This window comes from Cydia fagiglandana, chromosome 6, assembly GCF_963556715.1.
Source record: "Cydia fagiglandana chromosome 6, ilCydFagi1.1, whole genome shotgun sequence".
Lineage (NCBI taxonomy): Eukaryota > Metazoa > Arthropoda > Insecta > Lepidoptera > Tortricidae > Cydia > Cydia fagiglandana.
Window position 1 is genome coordinate 9,336,205 of NC_085937.1, and position 19,485 is coordinate 9,355,689.

Here is a 19,485-nt window from a genome sequence, read left to right on the forward strand (position 1 = left end):
CGCCAAATTGCGTAAACATACCTACAATTACATAGATTACTTTGTTCGTATACGTACCTAATACTGAATTAACTTTTTTACAGGTTGTAGACTTCCTGAACGACCTATACACATGTTTTGATTCTATCCTAGAGAACTTCGATGTTTACAAAGTGGAAACTATCGGCGACGCTTATATGGTTGTAAGTATTTTGGAATTGTTTTGGAGATTAGGTACCTATATTTTAAGTAGACTCGGCGATGGCCGAGTGTTGATTATATAAATATTGCGAGATATCAGTCATACTTACTAATTTCCAAAAATTGAAAATGCGTACAGTGTTTTTTTATATTACCTATTTCGTCAGGTGTCTGGACTTCCCATACGTAACGGAATAATGCACGCTGGCGAGGTGGCCTCAATGGCTTTGGCTCTACTATCGGCCACACGGTCCTTCAGAGTCCGACACAGGCCCGACCATAGGCTCTTACTACGAGTTGGAATACATTCCGGTAAGCTTATTAGATCCAACGAGATATTAATATTAGAGCTGTAAAGTCTAACACTGGACCCGGGTATGTCCTTAAACTACGTCCAAGACCACCGGTGGACGGGCAGCAGCGTCCCTCAAATTCGGTGTACTCGACTGCGATCGCCAACCCGCCTGCCAGGCGTGGCGATTATGGCATTCATCCCCCATAAAAGGGGGAGGCCTATGTTCAGCAGTGGACGTCTTAATATGGCTGAGATGATGATGATGATGATGTTGAAAGTCTAATAACGATATTCAGAAAAGGATACCTACAACATACATTAACTAATTGAGTCTTGTAAAATTGTATGAATAGGTACCTAAGGGGCAAGAAAAGTTCGTGCTTCCGATTTCACATCTAAAATAGATCTGTCTGTACGGCCCCGTGCGTTATGCGGTAAATCTGGTTGTCAAAAGTTGATGTTTAATATTTCAGTTACCGCGAAACATGTAACCGTATAGTGCCATATATTTGGCTATTAATCTCGCTGCACGATTTTTTCCTTAAACTTTAAACTTCTACTGCAATCTATAAATCTATAATTCAAATTAAAAAAAATATTTATATATCCTCAGGTCCCGTTTGTGCTGGAGTAGTCGGACTAAAAATGCCTAGGTATTGTTTATTCGGCGACACCGTAAACACAGCGAGCCGGTTCGAATCAACTGGGGCACGTACGTATCAACACTATTAACTAATTACCGCTACTAAATTGGTCCTTCTAACCGGATGTTTTCATTAGTCATTCCGGTCACCTAGCCTAGTGGGTTGTGATCCTGCCCACGAAGGGCAGGGTCTGTCCCGGGCTTAGAGGATATAACCAACGGAGACGCCATGTCTAAAATTTTCGGTACAAAATATCAAATGTATAGGTACGTCATGTCAGATAAACGTCAGTCCATACATATGGTTGACATGTGGTTGACCATTGGCCGCCTATTTTCGACAGAGTTAACAGGGGGAACGCCTGTTAATGGCGGCTCCATTGTTAATTACTCCGAGGTCCTGGGTTCGAATCCCGCTAAAGCCATTTATTTATTGTTCCTGAGTTATGGATGTTTTTAAGTATGTATTTATCTATCTAAGTACCTATGTATGTATATCGTCGCTGTCGCTCGGTACGCATTGTACCATCGCCCACACTGTTAACTGTCCATCGGTGGACATTATGCCTTTTGTAATAAGGTCCACCGATGAATGTTGCTGTTTGTACAAGCTTTGCTTAGTTCGGGGCTAGGTCGACCTACGAGTACGAGTGAGATTGTCGCCAAATATTTATTTCATAATTCATGTTTCAGCTCTCAAAATCCACTGCAGCGCGGCCTGTAAATCGTTGCTGGATAAACTAGGTGGCTATATACTAGAAGAGAGAGGGATAGTGGCTATGAAAGGCAAACGCGATCAGGTGACGTACTGGCTGAAGGGGGAAGAGACGGAGACGGCGGCGGCGCGCGCGCACCGGCGCGCGCAGGCGGAGGGCGTGCCGCAGCTGGCCGTGGAGAAACGGGGACAGAGGAGTTCGCTTAAGAACAAGTGCTGGAAGAATCAAGTTGGAGTATTACACAGGTTGGAGCGACGACAGTCTATTCATTGTACACGGTGGCCAAAAAATAAGTGCATTCTCGTTGCCAGGGAGGTTTTGGGATTATGCTGAGCAACTTTTACTATGGGACCAATCCCGAAATCGCGAAAAAAATTTACCCTCCCATAGAAAATGGACCAGCCAAAATGTATGAAACAACCAAATCTTTTTTTCGCGATTTTGGGGGGATCCCATAATGATAATAAAAGTAGCTCAGTTATAATCCCAAAACCTCCCTGGCAACGGGAATGCACTTATTTTTTGGCCACCGTTTGTAAGATGTAAAACATCATAGATTCAATCAATTTTGTATCTACGGTAACTCACTGTCCGCCTGATCGAGTCATATGTTCAAAGAAAAATCTTTTAAACAATTATGTAATGACAATTTTCTCATATCAATTTTGCAGGTGTTGCAGTTTAGAATCTCCAAAGAAGTTGCGTTTTGCCTCAGGCAATTTACTAGAATCGCATACTGATAGCGTCTTACACCATCGGAGTGATGAATATTTAATGGAGGTAAGGATAACCTCTCTACACAATCCTTCCATCTTACCTACCTAAAGGATTCCTAAAGGATTACCTTTAAATATTACAGTTAAAATAGAAAATGTTTCTATAATTCAAAGCTTTTTCATGAGGCTTTTGTACGATTCACACAAGTCAGGGCGCGTCTTACTTCAGTCAAAGAAATTTGAACGCGATATAATCTGAATAGAAGGTTCAATTTCCTTTGACTCTACTATGACGCGCCCTATAAGATATAGGTGTGAATCGTTAAGTTATATCACGCCCTATATCGTGTTTTAGGTGATAGGCGACGGTCATTTAACAACAGCGCAACGCGGGGACTTCTTAGAAGCGCCCAGCCTCCGACACGAGCAGACCAGCGTGTCCTGCCCCATCATCGAGCACACGGAGTCGCCACCAGCTCCTATCCCAAATAATTCCTGCGCCACCCTGCCCCACGAGAACAAACGCACCAAGCCCTGCGATATAAAGCTCGTGGTCAACGGGTGTTCTTACAGCGAGAACGAAGCAGGTGTGCCGCTGCTCGCGGACGCGTGACTTAATACATGTACTTATTAATTCCTCGCACTAGTCATGGGCGATGCCCTGGGCCTATAGCATAGGATGTTAGAGGCTCTTTTCTGATAAGCTCTCTATTTTTGTTTAATGACAGACATAGAAGCTTTTGTGGAATCAAACAAGTGTTTGAAAAAATGATACATCGATAAATCTGTTATCGATAAGTCAACAGATTAATAATTAATAGATAACTTCTACTTGCTGTAAATTAACGACAAATTTTAAGAACGCAAATCGATTACAAACTGGCCCCTGTTTCACCAACGTAACAGGTGCGACGAATTGTAAAATCACTGTTGCTGACGTCACAGGCATCCATGGGCTACGGTTACCGCTTACCATCGGGCGGGCCGTATTCCTGTATGCCACCATCATTTTCTTACTAAAAAAAACTTTATGATATCGGAAAAAAACAGATATTTCTCTTGCTAAGTTTATGACAATTGTCACAAGAAACACTACAATTGTCACGAAATTCCGACATATAACTCATTACCTGTCAACAGTGAACGCATATATTTAGTATGGAAACCGCCTTTAGGAACATTACCGTTCACATTCTCGGGCCCAATTAGCACACATACACAATTACGCCTACATTCAAATAAGACGACGCGCTTACAGAGCCTGTAATCAAAGCTGGTAAACGAAATAATAGTCGTCTTTATTATACTAATGGTACATAGCTAAGTGTAGATGTAATGCATATAATGTCAATAACTACCAATCAGCGACATTAATCCGCTAATAACCTTCTTGCTGTACGTACTGGCCGCTGAGAGTTCGCGGCTCATATTTGATTAGAATATGACTTGGACAGGGATAGGTTTATGCCATACATTGAAGAACCAGTCAAATAATTCACGTATAATAATTTAATGCAGATTAAAAGATAACTAGTTAAAATGTTGTTATGAAATGACAGACTAACTCAACATAAGTAAATATATCATTGTTGTATAAATGTATTCCGCTATAATAAGTATTTTGTATATTTTAGTATCAATTTGTATGGCAGTGCGAAGTTACGTTCAAGTATAGTCTGTCCGTTTTTCTAAGATAAAGTAAGTACTGAAATGTATGGCGAACTTGATCTTAGAAATCGGACTGGCTATACAGTCTGCAAAATTTACATGGGTACACGAATCGGGTCAAAAATATTTAAACAGGCGGAGTCACAATAAATCCCCACTTCCAGTTCCAATGGAAATATTTTATATGTATATAGTTGGTCAAGCAAGTTTGTCATTAGAAAAAAAGGTGCAACATTAAAATTTTGTATGGGACCACAGCCATTCGCGCGCTTTATTTTCTAAATTTGCCGCTCTTTTCTACTGACGGAAATGGCTTGAGAGAGAACCTACATATATGTGACAGTAGACGTAGAGGGTGGATTCAAATGATCAACATTTTCAGATAATGTGTGTATTTGTTAAATTAATCCAGTGAAAGCGCGATAGAAAAAAATGTATCTACATAGACCGGGTATGATTATCTCACGGGTATATCTCGTGAATAGAACATATTCTAGATATCTTGACAGGCATCCACTCAATTTCATGTCTCTCTAATTGGACAGCTTTTTCCATAGTTCTCTGCGAATAGCATCTTGTGCGAATCTGAATGGAAAGTAATGTAAAATGACAATACCAAATTTGATTATTAATTTGAAATAACTAGGTAGTTTTTTTATAGCTCCATCTCATGAAATAAAAAAGGAAAATACAAATCTGTAAGAAGGATTTTATTACTACATTTATAATTATATAGAAAATACCTAAACTAAACACAAGTTAATAAAATGGTCTACTTTATTTGGCATAACACCATCCCTATTATCCTCGCAATTTAAAAAGTCGTATGTTGTTATGAAAGTCGTATGCAGTTGTTACGTTTTAGCCTAGCACGGTAGTATTGAAAATAAATCGTCATGTTTATTCCAAATTTTACTGAAGTTATATGTTTACTACAAGTGAAAAGTGATTCCACTGTCCTTAGTATGAACTAAAATAACTTCTGCACCACTTCACGACACATTAAGACATTTTTAATTACAAAAAAAACGTTGTTTTTATAAATCAATTTAGCCATCCGTCACTGACTGTCATCTCGGTCGAACTGAAGTTGCGAATCGAACAGTTTGTAAGCACCGCCTACAATCGAATAGTTTACGTTGGGTCATAACTGAGCGGACAGAATACTTCCATGTATATCAGTTCGCTGCCTGTCAAGAATTACCTACAATTCTTCTAAATCTTTGACAATTGTCAGAAACTTCGCAGGAGAAATATCTGTTTTTTTCCGATATAATAAAGGTTTTTTAAATAATACAATGATGGTGGCAAACAGGAATACGGCCCGCCCGATGGTAAGTGGTAATCGTAGCCCATGGATGCCTGTGACGTCAGCAACAGTGATTTTACAATTCGCCGCACCTGTCACCGATGTGAAATTGGGGCGTATATAATTTCTTTATTCTATTTAGTGTACTTAAAAATAAAAACGTAAACTGTAGTAGGTATACAGTGCCAAAAGATAACAGACATGTCGATATTTCATTTTGTCGATCACTTTATTTTGCCACAATAACTTGTCTGTTAATGAGAGTAATATAGATAAAAAATGTGTAAGTTGCCAGACTAAAGGCTGGAATAGTGAATGTTTTTCTGTATGAAATGAAGGTTCAATATTGTTGACTGGATTTTGTTGAGTCGATTCATAAAAAAATATGTGCCAAACCTATCTGTTTGGGTATTTATGTTTGTTAGGAAATTGATGTTAATATAATTATGAAGTATGACGAAAGAGTCGGCCCCGTAAGTTAGCGAAAACCAGGCAAAGCCGGGATAGGATAGTTTATACGTAAGCTCAGTGTACGGACGATACTTATAGCGTCAATGTGATCTGTGTCAGTATTAAGTTATTAAGAGACAACGTTCAATAGAAATTATTTAATAACATTAAACTCTTATTTCACATTTCACGGTAACATCGTTTTACTTAGACATATTATTTACAACAGTCGATACGGCTAATATACATCTAGGAAACCTAAGAATATTAAAGCCTAGAATCCGAGTTGCACGGAACCTGCTACAAAATGAAGCCGTAATTACAATTATATTTGACGTCCTCATAAATACCGGCTCGACTACTCGAGACTCGCCTTCTAGGCTTCAGTATCGGGCGCGGTCCTTGGGCCGGGTGTGGGGGGTGCGGGGCGTGCGGGGCGTGCGGGGGGGTCACACGGCCGACTCGGTGTCGAGCAGCGGCGGGCCGGGCGCGCGGCGCAGCGAGGGCGTGGACGAGCGGCCGGCGAAGATGCCGAGCAGCCACGAGCGCAGCGCCAGCCGCGGCAGCTTGCGCGCCTCCGCCGCGTCCGCCACGTTCTCCAGCGACCGCCACTTCTTGTAGAACTCGATGTAGCTCGAGTCGTGCACCTTCCGCTTGGCGGGCGGCTTGTTGTACAGGCTGCACTTGCGCAGCAGCGGCGAGTCCTCCTCCTGGCGCGGGTCGGCGAGGATGCCGATGACGGTGCCGTTGAAGACGGGGTCGCCGGGCCGCGTGAGCGTGGCCACGGGCTCCGGCTCGGCGTCGAGCGAGCGCGTGGTGTGCTGGCGGCGCAGGCGCGGCGAGCGGCGCCGCTCGGGCAGCACGTCCAGCGACGCCGCGTAGCGCAGCGTCCGCGTCGGCGACGGCGACCGCTCGCCCCGTTCGCCCGCCGTCGACGACGCGATCGAACTTAGCGCATTCCTGCAACGAAGCGACACGTTTTGTGTAGCAACAATTTAAATGCTATGCTAACAATAAATTGGTCTCGGTAGCGATCAACAGTCACCTGAAATATCATGTAGGGAAAAGTCGGGTTGGGGGTTTTCGGCGTCATGTAAGTTAGTGGTGGTTACCTGGCCTTGGCGAGCATGTCCTTGGCGCGGCGCTGCGGGGGCGGCGTGCCGGGCGCGGGCGCGGCGGGCGCGGGCAGCGAGCAGCGCGAGCCGCGCGCGCCCGACGCCGCGCGCTGCCGCACCACGCTGCCGCCGCCGCTGCCGCCGCCTGCGCAACAACAACGACAAACGTTACCACAAGACACCGGGAACATGGACATCAAAAATATGTAGATCACCAAGCCGGCAAGAATTTTTCACAAATCAAATAAAAATCCCAGAAACTAATGCCAATTCCGTTGCCCCATTCGTCTAAGACTTAGACTCTAAGTTTTACAGCATTTAATAACTGGAGTCGCCTTTAAGAACTTACCCCTCTGCCGAAAAACTTGCACAATTGTGCAAACTGTCTGACATGGCTGTTTGTACGTTACGTACAAATCATGTAGAAATAGCCATACATTTGACATCCTCTCCCCCGCAAAAATCGGCAGACTGTTTTGTAAAGAAAATGACAGCGATGACATCTCCAGTTACTAAATGCTCTAAGGTCTAGGTGTACTGTCATTTTAAAATTGATCTAAATGCAAAATAGTTGAGTACTACATTGGTCGACTGAACATTCATTTGAGATAAAGTCATTGACCGAGCGAGCGCGAAGCGCGAGCGAAGCTTAAAGCTTCACATAGTCGCGTTTGTTACCCGATTGTCATACATAGATTTAATAAATTGATAATTATAAGTATTTTTGTCGATTAAGCTTTTGGCAGAACCGTTTGCGAGGTCTACAGATAACAAAGGCCCCTAATTTAAAACTAGTCAACTTATTTTGATTATAAGTAGGTGCTTAAATTTTCAAAAAAAAAACTAAACCAACTCATACCTGATAGTGAAGGATGCCTCGAGTCCGCGAGCCGTGGGCTCCGCCTCGGTCGACAGAACAGCGGCCGCAGGTCGTCGCCTTCCACGAATCGCTTCTGGATCGCTTTCTCCGTCGTACCCACCAACCAGTACGTTTGAATCTAAAATAAAAAACAAAACTAAATAGCATGATATGTACTATTATTATACTATTTCAATTTACATTTACTTTTGAAATGTCGTTAGGGAAGATGCGTGTGTGTGACCCCATCTTAAAGACAAAGTTTGGTTTTGCGAGCCACATTAGGGCATTTCATAATCCGGATAAGAATTATTGATGAAGTCGCCATTGCCGGACACGGCAAGGAAGGAAGAGAGAGAGAGGGAGGCGAGAAAATGGCTCAGTTACAACTATTGTTGGGTGAGATGTATGCGCAGCAGTGGACTCCAGCTGTTATATTACATGTAGTGGTATCGTACCTCCCCCTTCCCCTTGATGGCGATAGCGCCGCGGGGCTCCACGATGTAGCCGCCGATCTTGTCGAGCGCTAGTTTACAACTCGGCGAGATGTGGATGCGGAGCGGCTCGCCCGTGGATTCCATGCGCGACGCCGTGTTCACCGTGTCGCCGAACAGACAGTAGCGAGGCATCGTTAGACCCACTACGCCTGCTACTACCGCCCCTGCAAGACAAATACTCAGATATATTACAAGAGAGTTCCCATGGCTATGACACTTGAATGGAAAACGCCTAGAATATTGTGATATTTTTATTTTTAAATGTCACAAAACGAATAAAATGTAGCTATTTCTTTTTACGCCGCACCCATTGTGATATTTTTATTTTTAAATGTAACAAAACGAATAAAATGTAGCTATTTCTTTTTTACGCCGCACCCGAGAATTACTTTAACCAAGTGGAGAAAACTCGCTGTACTTATTTTTTTTAAATTCGAAGGACTCAAGTTATAAGTCAAGTTTAACTTTAAACTTCAGTATCTTATTAGGAATGAATTTGTGTTCATACATTTTAGGGTGGTATTCCATCTGTCCAATTTCTTTGTCCAATGTCAGTAAGCCTCACTCTCTCATTAAAGCAAATACACATTGGACAAAGTAATTGGATAGGTGGAATACCATGGAAATGCCTTCGCAATAAATAGGAACAAAAAAATCGTATATTACCTGTGTGTATTCCTATTCTAAGTTTAAGAGTTTCATTTGGTCTGTGCGAAATTTTGTGACTTTTGACGGCGTTTAATAACTCCAACGCCATCGACGCGATTTCACCCACGTGCTTGTCGTTGTTTCTGATTGGTAAACCCGATACCTGGAACAATTACTAGCTTAAAACCTGGCGACGTTTTCGACCTAATTAAGGAAAGATTTAGTGTTAAGTGTTTTGTTATCCAAATTATTATAGACTTACCACCATGTAAGCGTCGCCTATAGTTTCCACTTTATAGACGTCGTAGCCTCTAATGATTCTGTCGAACACGGTGTAGAGATCGTTGAGGAAGTTGACGACCTGCAGCGGCGTGCTCTCCGCGGACATGGCGGTGAAGCCCACTATGTCACTGAAGTAGATCGTCACCGAGTCGAACGACTCCGGCTCCACGCCTTCACCCGTCGTCAGTCGTCGCGCAACGGACCTGCAACAATAACCCACACGTATTACAGTGCTATCGATATAAACTAAACTATATCGCAAAACAATCTTCAAATATTACAAGCCAATCCGTGAATAAATCCGTGCTAACCTACAAAAAGTGAATTAATTGCGATGTTAGCGTCAAACGATACTTACTACATTAGTGTCAGAATCTACGTTCACTCGACTATTTAACTATGAGCCAAGGCCAATAGGCAATCTTAAAAATAAAATTTACTGCTAGACTAAATACCATGCCAATTTACTGAGCTATTTTAATACTAGATTAACCTAAGTCCTGTTCAGAGAGAAGAAAAACGCCATCACCGAACACGACGCTCGAGAAACCGCCACAAAACCCAAAGCAAGCTCTACTACTACTCAAACTGTGTTAGAACAAGCGAGACCGCCTGCCGAGGCAGGGCATCTGCGCACCGAACTACCAGTAGGGAGTTAATTACCTCAAGACATTTTCACGACATTTCTATAATGGATTCAACCTCCACATCTGGAAAAGAACACAAGTACAACAAAGTGAATACATTTACAATTTTTATACAATAATGTACCACGGTTTACATCAAGTCCATGTCTTCGGTAGGAAATCTTGGCTGTGTATTTGTATCTAGTCCGGTGAGGGTACAGATATAGGTGGTTTTCCAAGGTCTACTATTGTTCACGGCAGAGCTTTTCATAACAATCATTTAATTTCTATTTAGATTTTGAGGGTGATTTACAGAAATTAAAAAGCTTTCTAAAATATGTAAACCACTTGAGCTAAGAAATAAAACCATAAAAATTTTAATTTAAATATACATAACAAAACGAAGCATTTATATTTCATAAAAGACGTCACTATTCTTATATACATTGAAATGAATTGCTAATCACAAAATATTTTTAAATATTCACTAAAGAAAATACAACAAGTCAGAGAGTGTCAGTATTTGTTCCAATATGTATCTTCATTATCCTGTTATCGCCATCCTGTTAGTTTTACTACTTAGAAACGCAGTTATGAAAATTCTCCTTTCCCAAAATAATTGAAATCAGTAAAACAAGTGTATATTTAATTATAAAGGCATACTTAAAAGAGCATGATAACTACTTAAATGTGAAGTAAATGTTGATGGATGAATCCAAATATCAGATAACTGGACAAAATGTAAACCAGTGTGCACACTAAAGCGGCCGCCAATCGTCAGAGTTTCACACCCCTGCTTCAGCTTGTTGTATTTGCGTTTTCCTTCACTTTCTTGTTTACAGCAATTTATTAGTAACTCGTAATGATGGCTTATATCTAACCAGGTAGTAGTTTACATGCACACATTAAATTAACACAATTAGTGAAGCTGGGTTAACATAGTATGGAAGTTGACATTAGAACTTGATGTCGTGGACATTACTGTTTGGTATAATCGTAAGGGATAAAAGAAAATGTATCCATGTTGTACCTACCCAATAAATAAAGAGGTAAAGGTATAAGGTATTGCGATACATACTTTGGTAGCATTCTATGTAATAAATCTTCCGTCTTCTGCTTCTCTTCAAACAATAGCCTCGTTCTCTCATTGACTAGTTCTTCTAAATTATTAGCGTACTTCTCCATCATGTCCATCATTTGGTCCATTATATTCCTAGACCTGAGAAGTTAAAACAACGTTATTCATGTATATAAACGTACGTAATAGAAACTATGGACTTTATAATTTTTTTTTCATTTGTGGTTTCATTTCATGTAATTTTTAAATTGAGGTTCCATTTTGGTGCCGTGACCAGGATATCGGTCGGTAGCCAAGGTGCATTGTTGCACAGTGAGATTTGGAAAAAAACTTTTAAACTAAGCAGTCTTTTTGGTTAAACGTGTGAAATTTATCAAACATTAAAGAGAATGGTGGGATATTGCCAGACGGAGCCTGTTGGCGCAATTTTACTAAATCTAGTTTCACTTAAGTAATCAGTGTTACAGCTTCTAACGTCAGCCTTCTTGATCGAAACAATTCTTAGATACACAAAACAGAGCGAAGGCATTAGCGAGACGTACTTGCCGGACTTCATCTTCTTGAGCCGGTTACGCAACGTGACGAAGTCTGGTCTTGCAGCCGGTTCTTCGGCCCAGCAGTCCTGCATGGTCTGCAGCACGTAATCTTCGGCCACGCCGACCAGGGCGCTCGTGTCGGGCCGGAACACCTCCTCGCCCTCAGTTCGGCCCCGCTTCACGCGCTCCACTATTTCTGTGTCGACAAATAAATAATCGTCACAATTTGTAAATGGAATCATCTTATTTAAGATTCCTTGATATACTCGTATTAGATGTAAAGTCTATCGATGGCCAACCATCTGACCGTAAAGCTTTATTGGATTGGATGGGAACTTATAAAACGAGGCGCCGATGGTATTGCTAAATTTTTTAAGTATAAATGCTTCGAGAATCCATGGAAAAGGGCTCATTTAGACGGCGCGCGAACTCGTATGCGGTTTTAGTTACATTGCGGACCATTCAGGTTACATCAGTTCAGCCGACCGATCAAAAAACGCAATGTAATGAAAGTCGCATGCGAGTTCTCGCACCGTCTAAATGAGCCCTAAGTTACGTGTCTTGGTTTCGGAGACTTTGAGCTGACAACTTACCTTTGGGATCTAGGCTATTGCCAAACGGGCCCTTGCGAGCGATAATCTCGTACAGTATGATGCCGAACGCGTACACGTCGCCCTTCTGCGTGCCGCCCACCGTGCCGTTTGGGTCGTCTAACTCCCGAAGCAGCTCTGGTGACTTCCACAGCAAACCTGGACACCACACACGTTTTAATTGTGTAAATCCAAAGTAGTACCATGAAAACATGATACATACTATAATAAAAAATAAAGTACAGGTTCCCAAAATTTGGCATGAATAAAATGAACTAGACGAGTTACACATTTTGACAAATTGTAACGTACAAGGGTACTTTTTGCATTTTTCTTGAGTTTAATCATACCAGCTTTGATGAATCTAAATGAAATGAAATATGAAATTACCTCTGTAATATTGATGATCGCCCATGAAACCTACTTCCGCAGAGTACCTTAATTCATGAAGACCGAAGTCAGTAACCTGTAAAAGAAATAATTCACAGATCACGGCACAAGATAAAATTTATTATTTAATTAATGTATCAAACGCGAAAAGAAGAAAAATATTACCTGAAGCATCCATCTTGAAGTAACTACACAATTCGAGGATTTGAGATTTCCGTGAAACACTAATGGAGAATTATGAATAAACGTCATACCCTGAAATGAATACATTTATAATGATTACTCTAAGGTATTTAAATGTAATAAATAAAGAAGTTTTAAATAATTGAAAGTTATACTTCACCTTTATGAGATCATGTACTAACGATGATATGAACATTTGGTCCAATTTTATATCCTCATTTTCAATTATATCCTGAAACAATACAAAAATGAATGAGAATTGATTTAACCAGAAATTATTATACCATTTTTCCACACAATATGAAAAACAAGGTTTTTACTTGACGTTGACGCAATACAGCTGCAGAGATAGTTGACCCCCCTGCAAACAAACTTCTATGCAGGATATTAACTCTCTCTATAGCTGACTATGCTCATTCGAATGACGATATCGTTTTTGTGGACGATTTTGTACAGTTACTGTGAAAAGCTTGAATTTAGGAAACTTGCTAGAACTGCAGGTTGGTTGTGTATTGGCGCGAAGGCCAAAAGTTTTTGATTTAGGCCACAAGGTGGCATATCCTCCAACACGAACGGAAGCGTACATGAACGTTAGGGGACAGAAAGTGAAATCGCTGGCCCAATATTACAGGGTTCTATGTTTCACTTTTATCGAACTGAAATTTGAACATTGTCATAGTGACATTAAGTCGAATTTCAACTATCTTGAAAATCTAATATTGGACCAGCAAAATGTCAATGCCAAGTTATATCCCTCTAAGGCCCAGCCATACAAATGAAAAACCTAAAAGTTGCCACTGAAATTTGAACCTTTAGTGCAGGGAATAGAGTTGATTTTTACTTGTTTGAAATTTTAACGAAACAAAAGAAATGCATCTCTGTTCCAATTGAATATGGTTTAAATTTCATCGCACTGAAGAAGTACTATAGGTAGGGCCTTGCGCCTTAGGCACAGAATAAATAATAGTACTAGGTACAGAAGACTCAGACTAGGTACTCACATACAAGCTCCCCTTGGCACAGTAGTCGGTGACGAGCAGCACCCGTAGCGGCTCCACCACGGCGCCGATGAACGAGTTGAGGTTGTCGTGCCGCAGCTCGCGCAGCAGCCGCATCTCCTTCATCACGTCACGCGGAATGTCCTGCCGAGTCACGACATCAATATTAGTTATATAGAACTCAAGTCAAATAAGAGTCGGGACGCGACTTAAGCCGACCACTGACTAACAGTCCGCCGGACGATATCGGCCTGTCAGTTAGAACAAAAATGTGACAGTTCCGAACAACTGACCGGCCGATATCGTCCGGCGGACTGTTAGTCAGTGGTCGGCTTTGCAGTACAACCAATTTGATAATTCCAAACATTAGTAACATTCCTTATTTGATGCGGAGTGATGAAAGTCATATGACGAGAAAGGTATTACGAATGAATGTTGAAGAAAGTTGGATCGTTGGTATTGGACAAATCAAATTTAATTGAAATTATATTTTAGCCAATGACGTGCAACAACCGTTTATAAATAATTTACTTCTAATTTAGCTAATTCTAGGTATACATTATTAATATAATATAATATTAAAGACCACGTTACACTTTGTGAGATGCATGTATTTGTGTTAAAATATAAAGTGAACAAGAAGATATAATAAAAATTAGATAAGACACATGCAATAAAGACATACCACGTATTTTCTCTATTAAAGAAGCATGAAAATACCCTGTCCTTGAATTCATTATTTCTAACTTTAAAAACGTCGGCCATAGGTGGGAACGAAAGATCGGATCGCTGTTTCTCGCTCCTACCTACGACCGCCGTTCGTGCGTGCCATACGACAAATCAATTACAAACATTAACACTATCATAGCGTAATTTGGAACCATAAGCCATCCATTAGTAAAACTAATACCATCACACCCCTTGATATATTTTAATGTATGTATTTATTAAGCCTATGAAGGTCTTCCAAGATATTCCAACTTTATACTTTTTATTCCTTAGTAAGTACCTAATACATAAACACTTTATTGTATGTAAACCATAGCGTACGGCAGATAAAGGTGTAGTACCAACTTTACAGTAAGGCAAACTTAAGTAAGGTGTGTACAGTAAGGCAAACTTATCCCTAAACATCCTTCGTGTAAATTCACGAGATAATTCAGTAGGTACATTAATTACGTTATCAGCTATGACACAAAAGTTTCGTTTCCAAGAAATACAAATCAAGGAACAAATCCAGAATGAACTTACTTTCTTTTTGGAGAACTTCAACTCCTTAATCCTAACAACATTGCCCCTGTACTGAGCGGTCTCCGCGAATATCTGAGGGCAGCATCGGCTCTCGCACGATATGCCGCTCGCTAAACTTAACTGAAAAAAAAAACAACATTTCAAACACATGATTTCTATTTCATGATTTCATAAACATGACGAATACATTATAAAGAAATGAAGAAGTTCGACCAGACGAAGCTGGCGTAAATATTTTTGCGTATGTCAAAATGCTATCCCTACAGAATTATAGATGTGATTCATGGGCCACTTGCACCATCCCACTAACCCGGGGTTAACCGGTTAAGCCATGGTATGGTTACCAGTACAATTTGCCACTGGGTTAACGGTTTACCCGGTTAACTCCACCCGGATATAGTAATTATAAAATAAGCCAGATAAAATGTTAAAGGAAGTGTGTTGGCTCATATCAAACCTACCTTACTAGGTGACCAGACTAATCCACTGCCATAATATCCATTGATATCCTGCGAATCTATCTTCCAGAGTAGACCCTCTATCTCCTGCTCGATCTTCCACTTGCGGTAAATGCTAATAGTAACGACTAGAGTGCAGAACAGCGTGACGGCCAGCGTCCCGGCGACCACTAGGGCGGTGATCTGGGAGTCATCTTTGGGACACTTCTCGTTAAGGAAACCACATGAGGGTTCGTCCTCGGGTTTCACGTTGTCGGGCCAGTCGATTTGGATGCGCGGGTTCGTTTTGTATTCCTGAAATGATGGGGATAGGTCTATTTAACACACAAGTATGAAGATGTTTAAGTAGTTTTTTTTTTCATTGGGCTAGTAAGGCAGCTTGAAGTTTTTAGTAGACATTCAAACATTGAAAATCAACGTCAACAACTGGGATTGAAGTACAAGTTAAAATTATACCGACCGCTCATATACGTATTTTATGTTATGATTGTTACATTTGACAGTATTAATGGGACTACGCGAACCAACAATGTAAACACTTAATTAGATTCGGTTGTTTGGGCTTAACCATTTAACCATTTGACATTCATTTCCAGTCATTCGATTTCAAACCGTAATTCTTACAGTAGAGATGCGTTTTTTGTTTTAAGTATGATGGCAAGTATGTTGCCGCTACGGACTAAAGGGTTAATGTCATGGGTGTGCCACGTCTAGCATTAGACAAGTCGTTAGGTACGCACATTTGATTACTTAGCATTAATTATATTACTACATTACAGATGAGAGTATCTGCATTTACGCGTAATTAATCATATGTGAGGTCACCTAGTCAAATTATCAATGACAGAACTTAATAAGTACATAAATTATCTGGCATAGAGAGTTGAAGACAGGCAGTTATCAAGAGCATATTTATTTTTACATTACTATAAAAATAATTCATATCATCTATTATTTATATTTTCGCTCTAAATAGTTTGTTACTTTGCCATCTGTCGCAAGGGCGTTGTACACGCCCCTGACACCAAGGGGGAAAAATCAAGAATCAAGACTCTACAACTAAACTCCATTTGTCCTATAACTCCAACATCACCGTTAGGTTAGGTATGCAGCTAGTCGTCGTCTGCTGTTAGCTCTGTTGCTAGACAACCGACTCTTTAACGCCACCACGCCAATACGCCAATACGCGCCATCATTGCCATCATTCATCATCATTCATCATCATTCATCATTGTCACTGCTGGGCACAGACCTACTATGGAACTTGAGGAAAAGGTTAGGGATATCATTATACTGACAGGGAACTCGCGGCTGCTCTGCTGGAAGTGGCCGACGGGGATCATGCTGTAGGTGCAGTTGACGTCGTCGTCGCTGAGGTTGCTGGCCGAGCGCGCCTTGAACGCGAGCACAGAGAAGTTACCCTCGGAGTCGGCCCGCTCGTCCAGACGAATCATCATTCCGGAGACACCTGCAAGCATTCATTCGTCAATACTACATATCCATCATTTTAGTAAGGGACCTTTTTCGTGATGATTTTAAGAAGGATTGCCACTGTTGTTTTCATGAAATAGGCACAATTTTAAAGAATACGAACATAGACGCGTCTTAGTAACAACAACGATACATTAATCACGAGTACAGTCTGTAACTCTTTGGTGACAATTTTACGCGCTATTAAAGTTGCATTGAATATTTTTTAAGTTCAGCCACTACATTTTTCAGCGATAATATTTACTGATATAGCATTTATGTTAGGGTGGTATTTAATTCCACCTGTCCAATATCTTTGTCTAATGTTAATGCGCCTCACTCTCTCATTAAATCAAAATGTGAGACGCAAAACACTTCGGCCAAAGAAATTAGATAGGAGGAATACCACCCTTACGCATTACTTTTCCAAAATATTTTTACCTCTATGCTGATTGCTGGTGGCGCCAATACGGTATTTTCCTACTAGTCAAATCAGTTACTTTTTTAGAACTGTCAAAACGATTTGCTAATATGGAATTTATATATATATATCTATATATATTTTTTTAATTTATTTATCATAAAGTACACAACACTTTTATAAACATTATATTCCTCGCCAAACTGCAATTGCAGTTTGTTGGCGATTGATATGAAACATTACATCGTGACGTCACGGTCGAATCACCTACTTTTTATCTTTCTATCCGATTTATTAAATTAAACTTGTGTTTAAAAATAACTCCTATGTTTTTCTAATAATTATCTGGTGCTATATTTCATGCATGGCGTAAAATAATTTATTTTAAATACAGTATGCTTAAAATAATAATGGTACTTTTTGAAAGAATGATTATTAAGGAGTGGAGCAACGCGGTATCTAGATACAGATCAAGTTTGTAGATAACTTACTTTTATAAGGTGTCGACTCGATCATTTTGGCTACTATTCGTGAACCGTTCCTTGAGATGGTCATCACTTTCTCATACGTCAGATTCTTTTCCTCTCTCAATAGTTTATCCAACGCCTTCGCGTACAGTTTCACGGAGTCGTACAAGTATGCGGCATAAATGGAAACGAACTGAAAAACGAAAACGCCATTGTTAAACTTATTGTAAATAAGATTGTTGAAATAGTGGTACTCTAAGAGGTATATGTCAATGCATATCTATAGTTTGTTTTTTTAGCATTAGAAAGAACTTCAAAGAAGGTAAGCGATCTTGACATGTCTTTTAATTGAAAAATGCTTTTTAAAAATCAATAACTATTACTTATGAAAGCAGACGAATATAAATGATCGTATTACATTCATAATTGTTACATATTTGCTGAAACTTATTTTTAAAATGTGTTTTTCAAGTAAAAGACACATCAAGATTGTTTACCTTATTTCTAATGCTAAAAAACACTAACTATATGAGTAAGGGTGGTTTTCCACCTGTCCGATTTCTTTGTCAAATGTACATTGCGTCTCATTCTCTAATCAAGCAAACTGTGAGACGTAAATACACATTTGACCAATATATTGGACAGATGGGATACCATCCTAAGTTATCCTAAGTCAACATATGGTATTGTTTGAAATTTATGCTGCTATGTCATAAATCAAATTATGTTACAATTTTGCATAGATCTAAGTTATGTTTAATTCTTAGGGTAAAAAGCCGCCAATTTATTTATGAAAACCGGTCAAGTACGAGTCAGACTCGCCCACCGAGGGTTCCGTACCTTTTAGTATTAGTATTGTTGTAATACCGGCAACAGAAATACATCTGTGAAAATTTCAACCTGGATACACCCTGGTGACAGACAGACGGAAGTGGAGTCTTAGTAATAGGGTCCCCTTTTAACATTTGGGTACGGAACCCTAAAAACGGGTTCAGACATGGTTGAAACGCTCCGCCCCTGGAAGGTTGATGAAGGAAGAGTTCTATACATCATTAACTGACGGATCCTTCGATAGATCCGTTTAATCAAGTATTCAAAATTACCTTCGTAAATTTATTTCCAAATATGGTCGGCAATCCCAAGTCGAACGGTTTCATGGTGTTGTACTTCCGTACTCTATTCGTGAACGTTTCGTACGAACTGTCTGGCTCGGAGGACACCACCACCAGCAGCGATTGCGCTCGCTTTTTGAACTCGCTCGTGAACACGTGTTCGCAACCGGGCTGTGATCCCCGGTCCTCGGTCTCTGAAAGTAAACATATGTTACCCTCGTAAGTCCCCGTGTACTTGTACAAGTACAAATTATTTCGAGTTTTGAACCCATATAGTTCCAAATTCAAAAGCGTCAAAATTGCCCTGGGTCTTACGAGGAAACTAAAACTTAGTAGGTCGATGGGGGTTAAAAGTTCGACGTCAGAAAGATCAAAGTCTAGAGCGAGTTTTGCGGCGCGTTTCGAGAACTTCAGTTGGCGCCATACTGTCACATTCTATAAAAAATTGGCATTGTGCTAATACAAAAGCGCGTTTCTGGTGAGCAAAGTTGAATCATCAAAGACCGAATCGATTTGAAATAAATCCC

General features: G+C 40.4%; 2 protein-coding genes across 7 annotated transcripts in view; one reads left to right on the forward strand and one right to left on the reverse strand.

Moving 5' to 3' along the window:
• The window catches only part of LOC134665117 (speract receptor), a 65,501-nt gene extending 62,076 nt beyond the window's left edge, over positions 1-3,425 (forward strand). Inside the window, exons 21-26 of the mRNA XM_063521945.1 lie at positions 84-182; positions 348-492; positions 1,089-1,187; positions 1,812-2,079; positions 2,506-2,614; positions 2,906-3,425. Coding sequence (XP_063378015.1) covers positions 84-182; positions 348-492; positions 1,089-1,187; positions 1,812-2,079; positions 2,506-2,614; positions 2,906-3,163 — 978 coding nt within the window. The 3' untranslated portion in view covers positions 3,164-3,425. The remainder of the gene's footprint in view (positions 1-83; positions 183-347; positions 493-1,088; positions 1,188-1,811; positions 2,080-2,505; positions 2,615-2,905) is intronic.
• A 2,920-nt stretch (positions 3,426-6,345) lies between these two features.
• LOC134665114 (receptor-type guanylate cyclase Gyc76C-like) overlaps positions 6,346-19,485 on the reverse strand; it is a 30,123-nt gene continuing 16,983 nt past the window's right edge. For all 6 annotated transcript variants that reach the window (XM_063521941.1, XM_063521937.1, XM_063521940.1 and 3 more), the window contains 18 exons: positions 18,950-19,152; positions 17,871-18,039; positions 16,787-16,956; positions 15,492-15,782; positions 15,031-15,150; positions 13,783-13,923; positions 12,942-13,013; positions 12,764-12,853; positions 12,599-12,674; positions 12,212-12,367; positions 11,625-11,814; positions 11,083-11,223; positions 9,359-9,581; positions 9,115-9,259; positions 8,410-8,612; positions 7,952-8,090; positions 7,090-7,237; positions 6,346-6,937 (listed from right to left, as the gene is read on the reverse strand). In XM_063521941.1, coding sequence (XP_063378011.1) covers positions 6,427-6,937; positions 7,090-7,237; positions 7,952-8,090; positions 8,410-8,612; positions 9,115-9,259; positions 9,359-9,581; positions 11,083-11,223; positions 11,625-11,814; positions 12,212-12,367; positions 12,599-12,674; positions 12,764-12,853; positions 12,942-13,013; positions 13,783-13,923; positions 15,031-15,150; positions 15,492-15,782; positions 16,787-16,956; positions 17,871-18,039; positions 18,950-19,152 — 3,188 coding nt within the window. In that variant the 3' untranslated portion in view covers positions 6,346-6,426. The remainder of the gene's footprint in view (positions 6,938-7,089; positions 7,238-7,951; positions 8,091-8,409; positions 8,613-9,114; positions 9,260-9,358; positions 9,582-11,082; positions 11,224-11,624; positions 11,815-12,211; positions 12,368-12,598; positions 12,675-12,763; positions 12,854-12,941; positions 13,014-13,782; positions 13,924-15,030; positions 15,151-15,491; positions 15,783-16,786; positions 16,957-17,870; positions 18,040-18,949; positions 19,153-19,485) is intronic.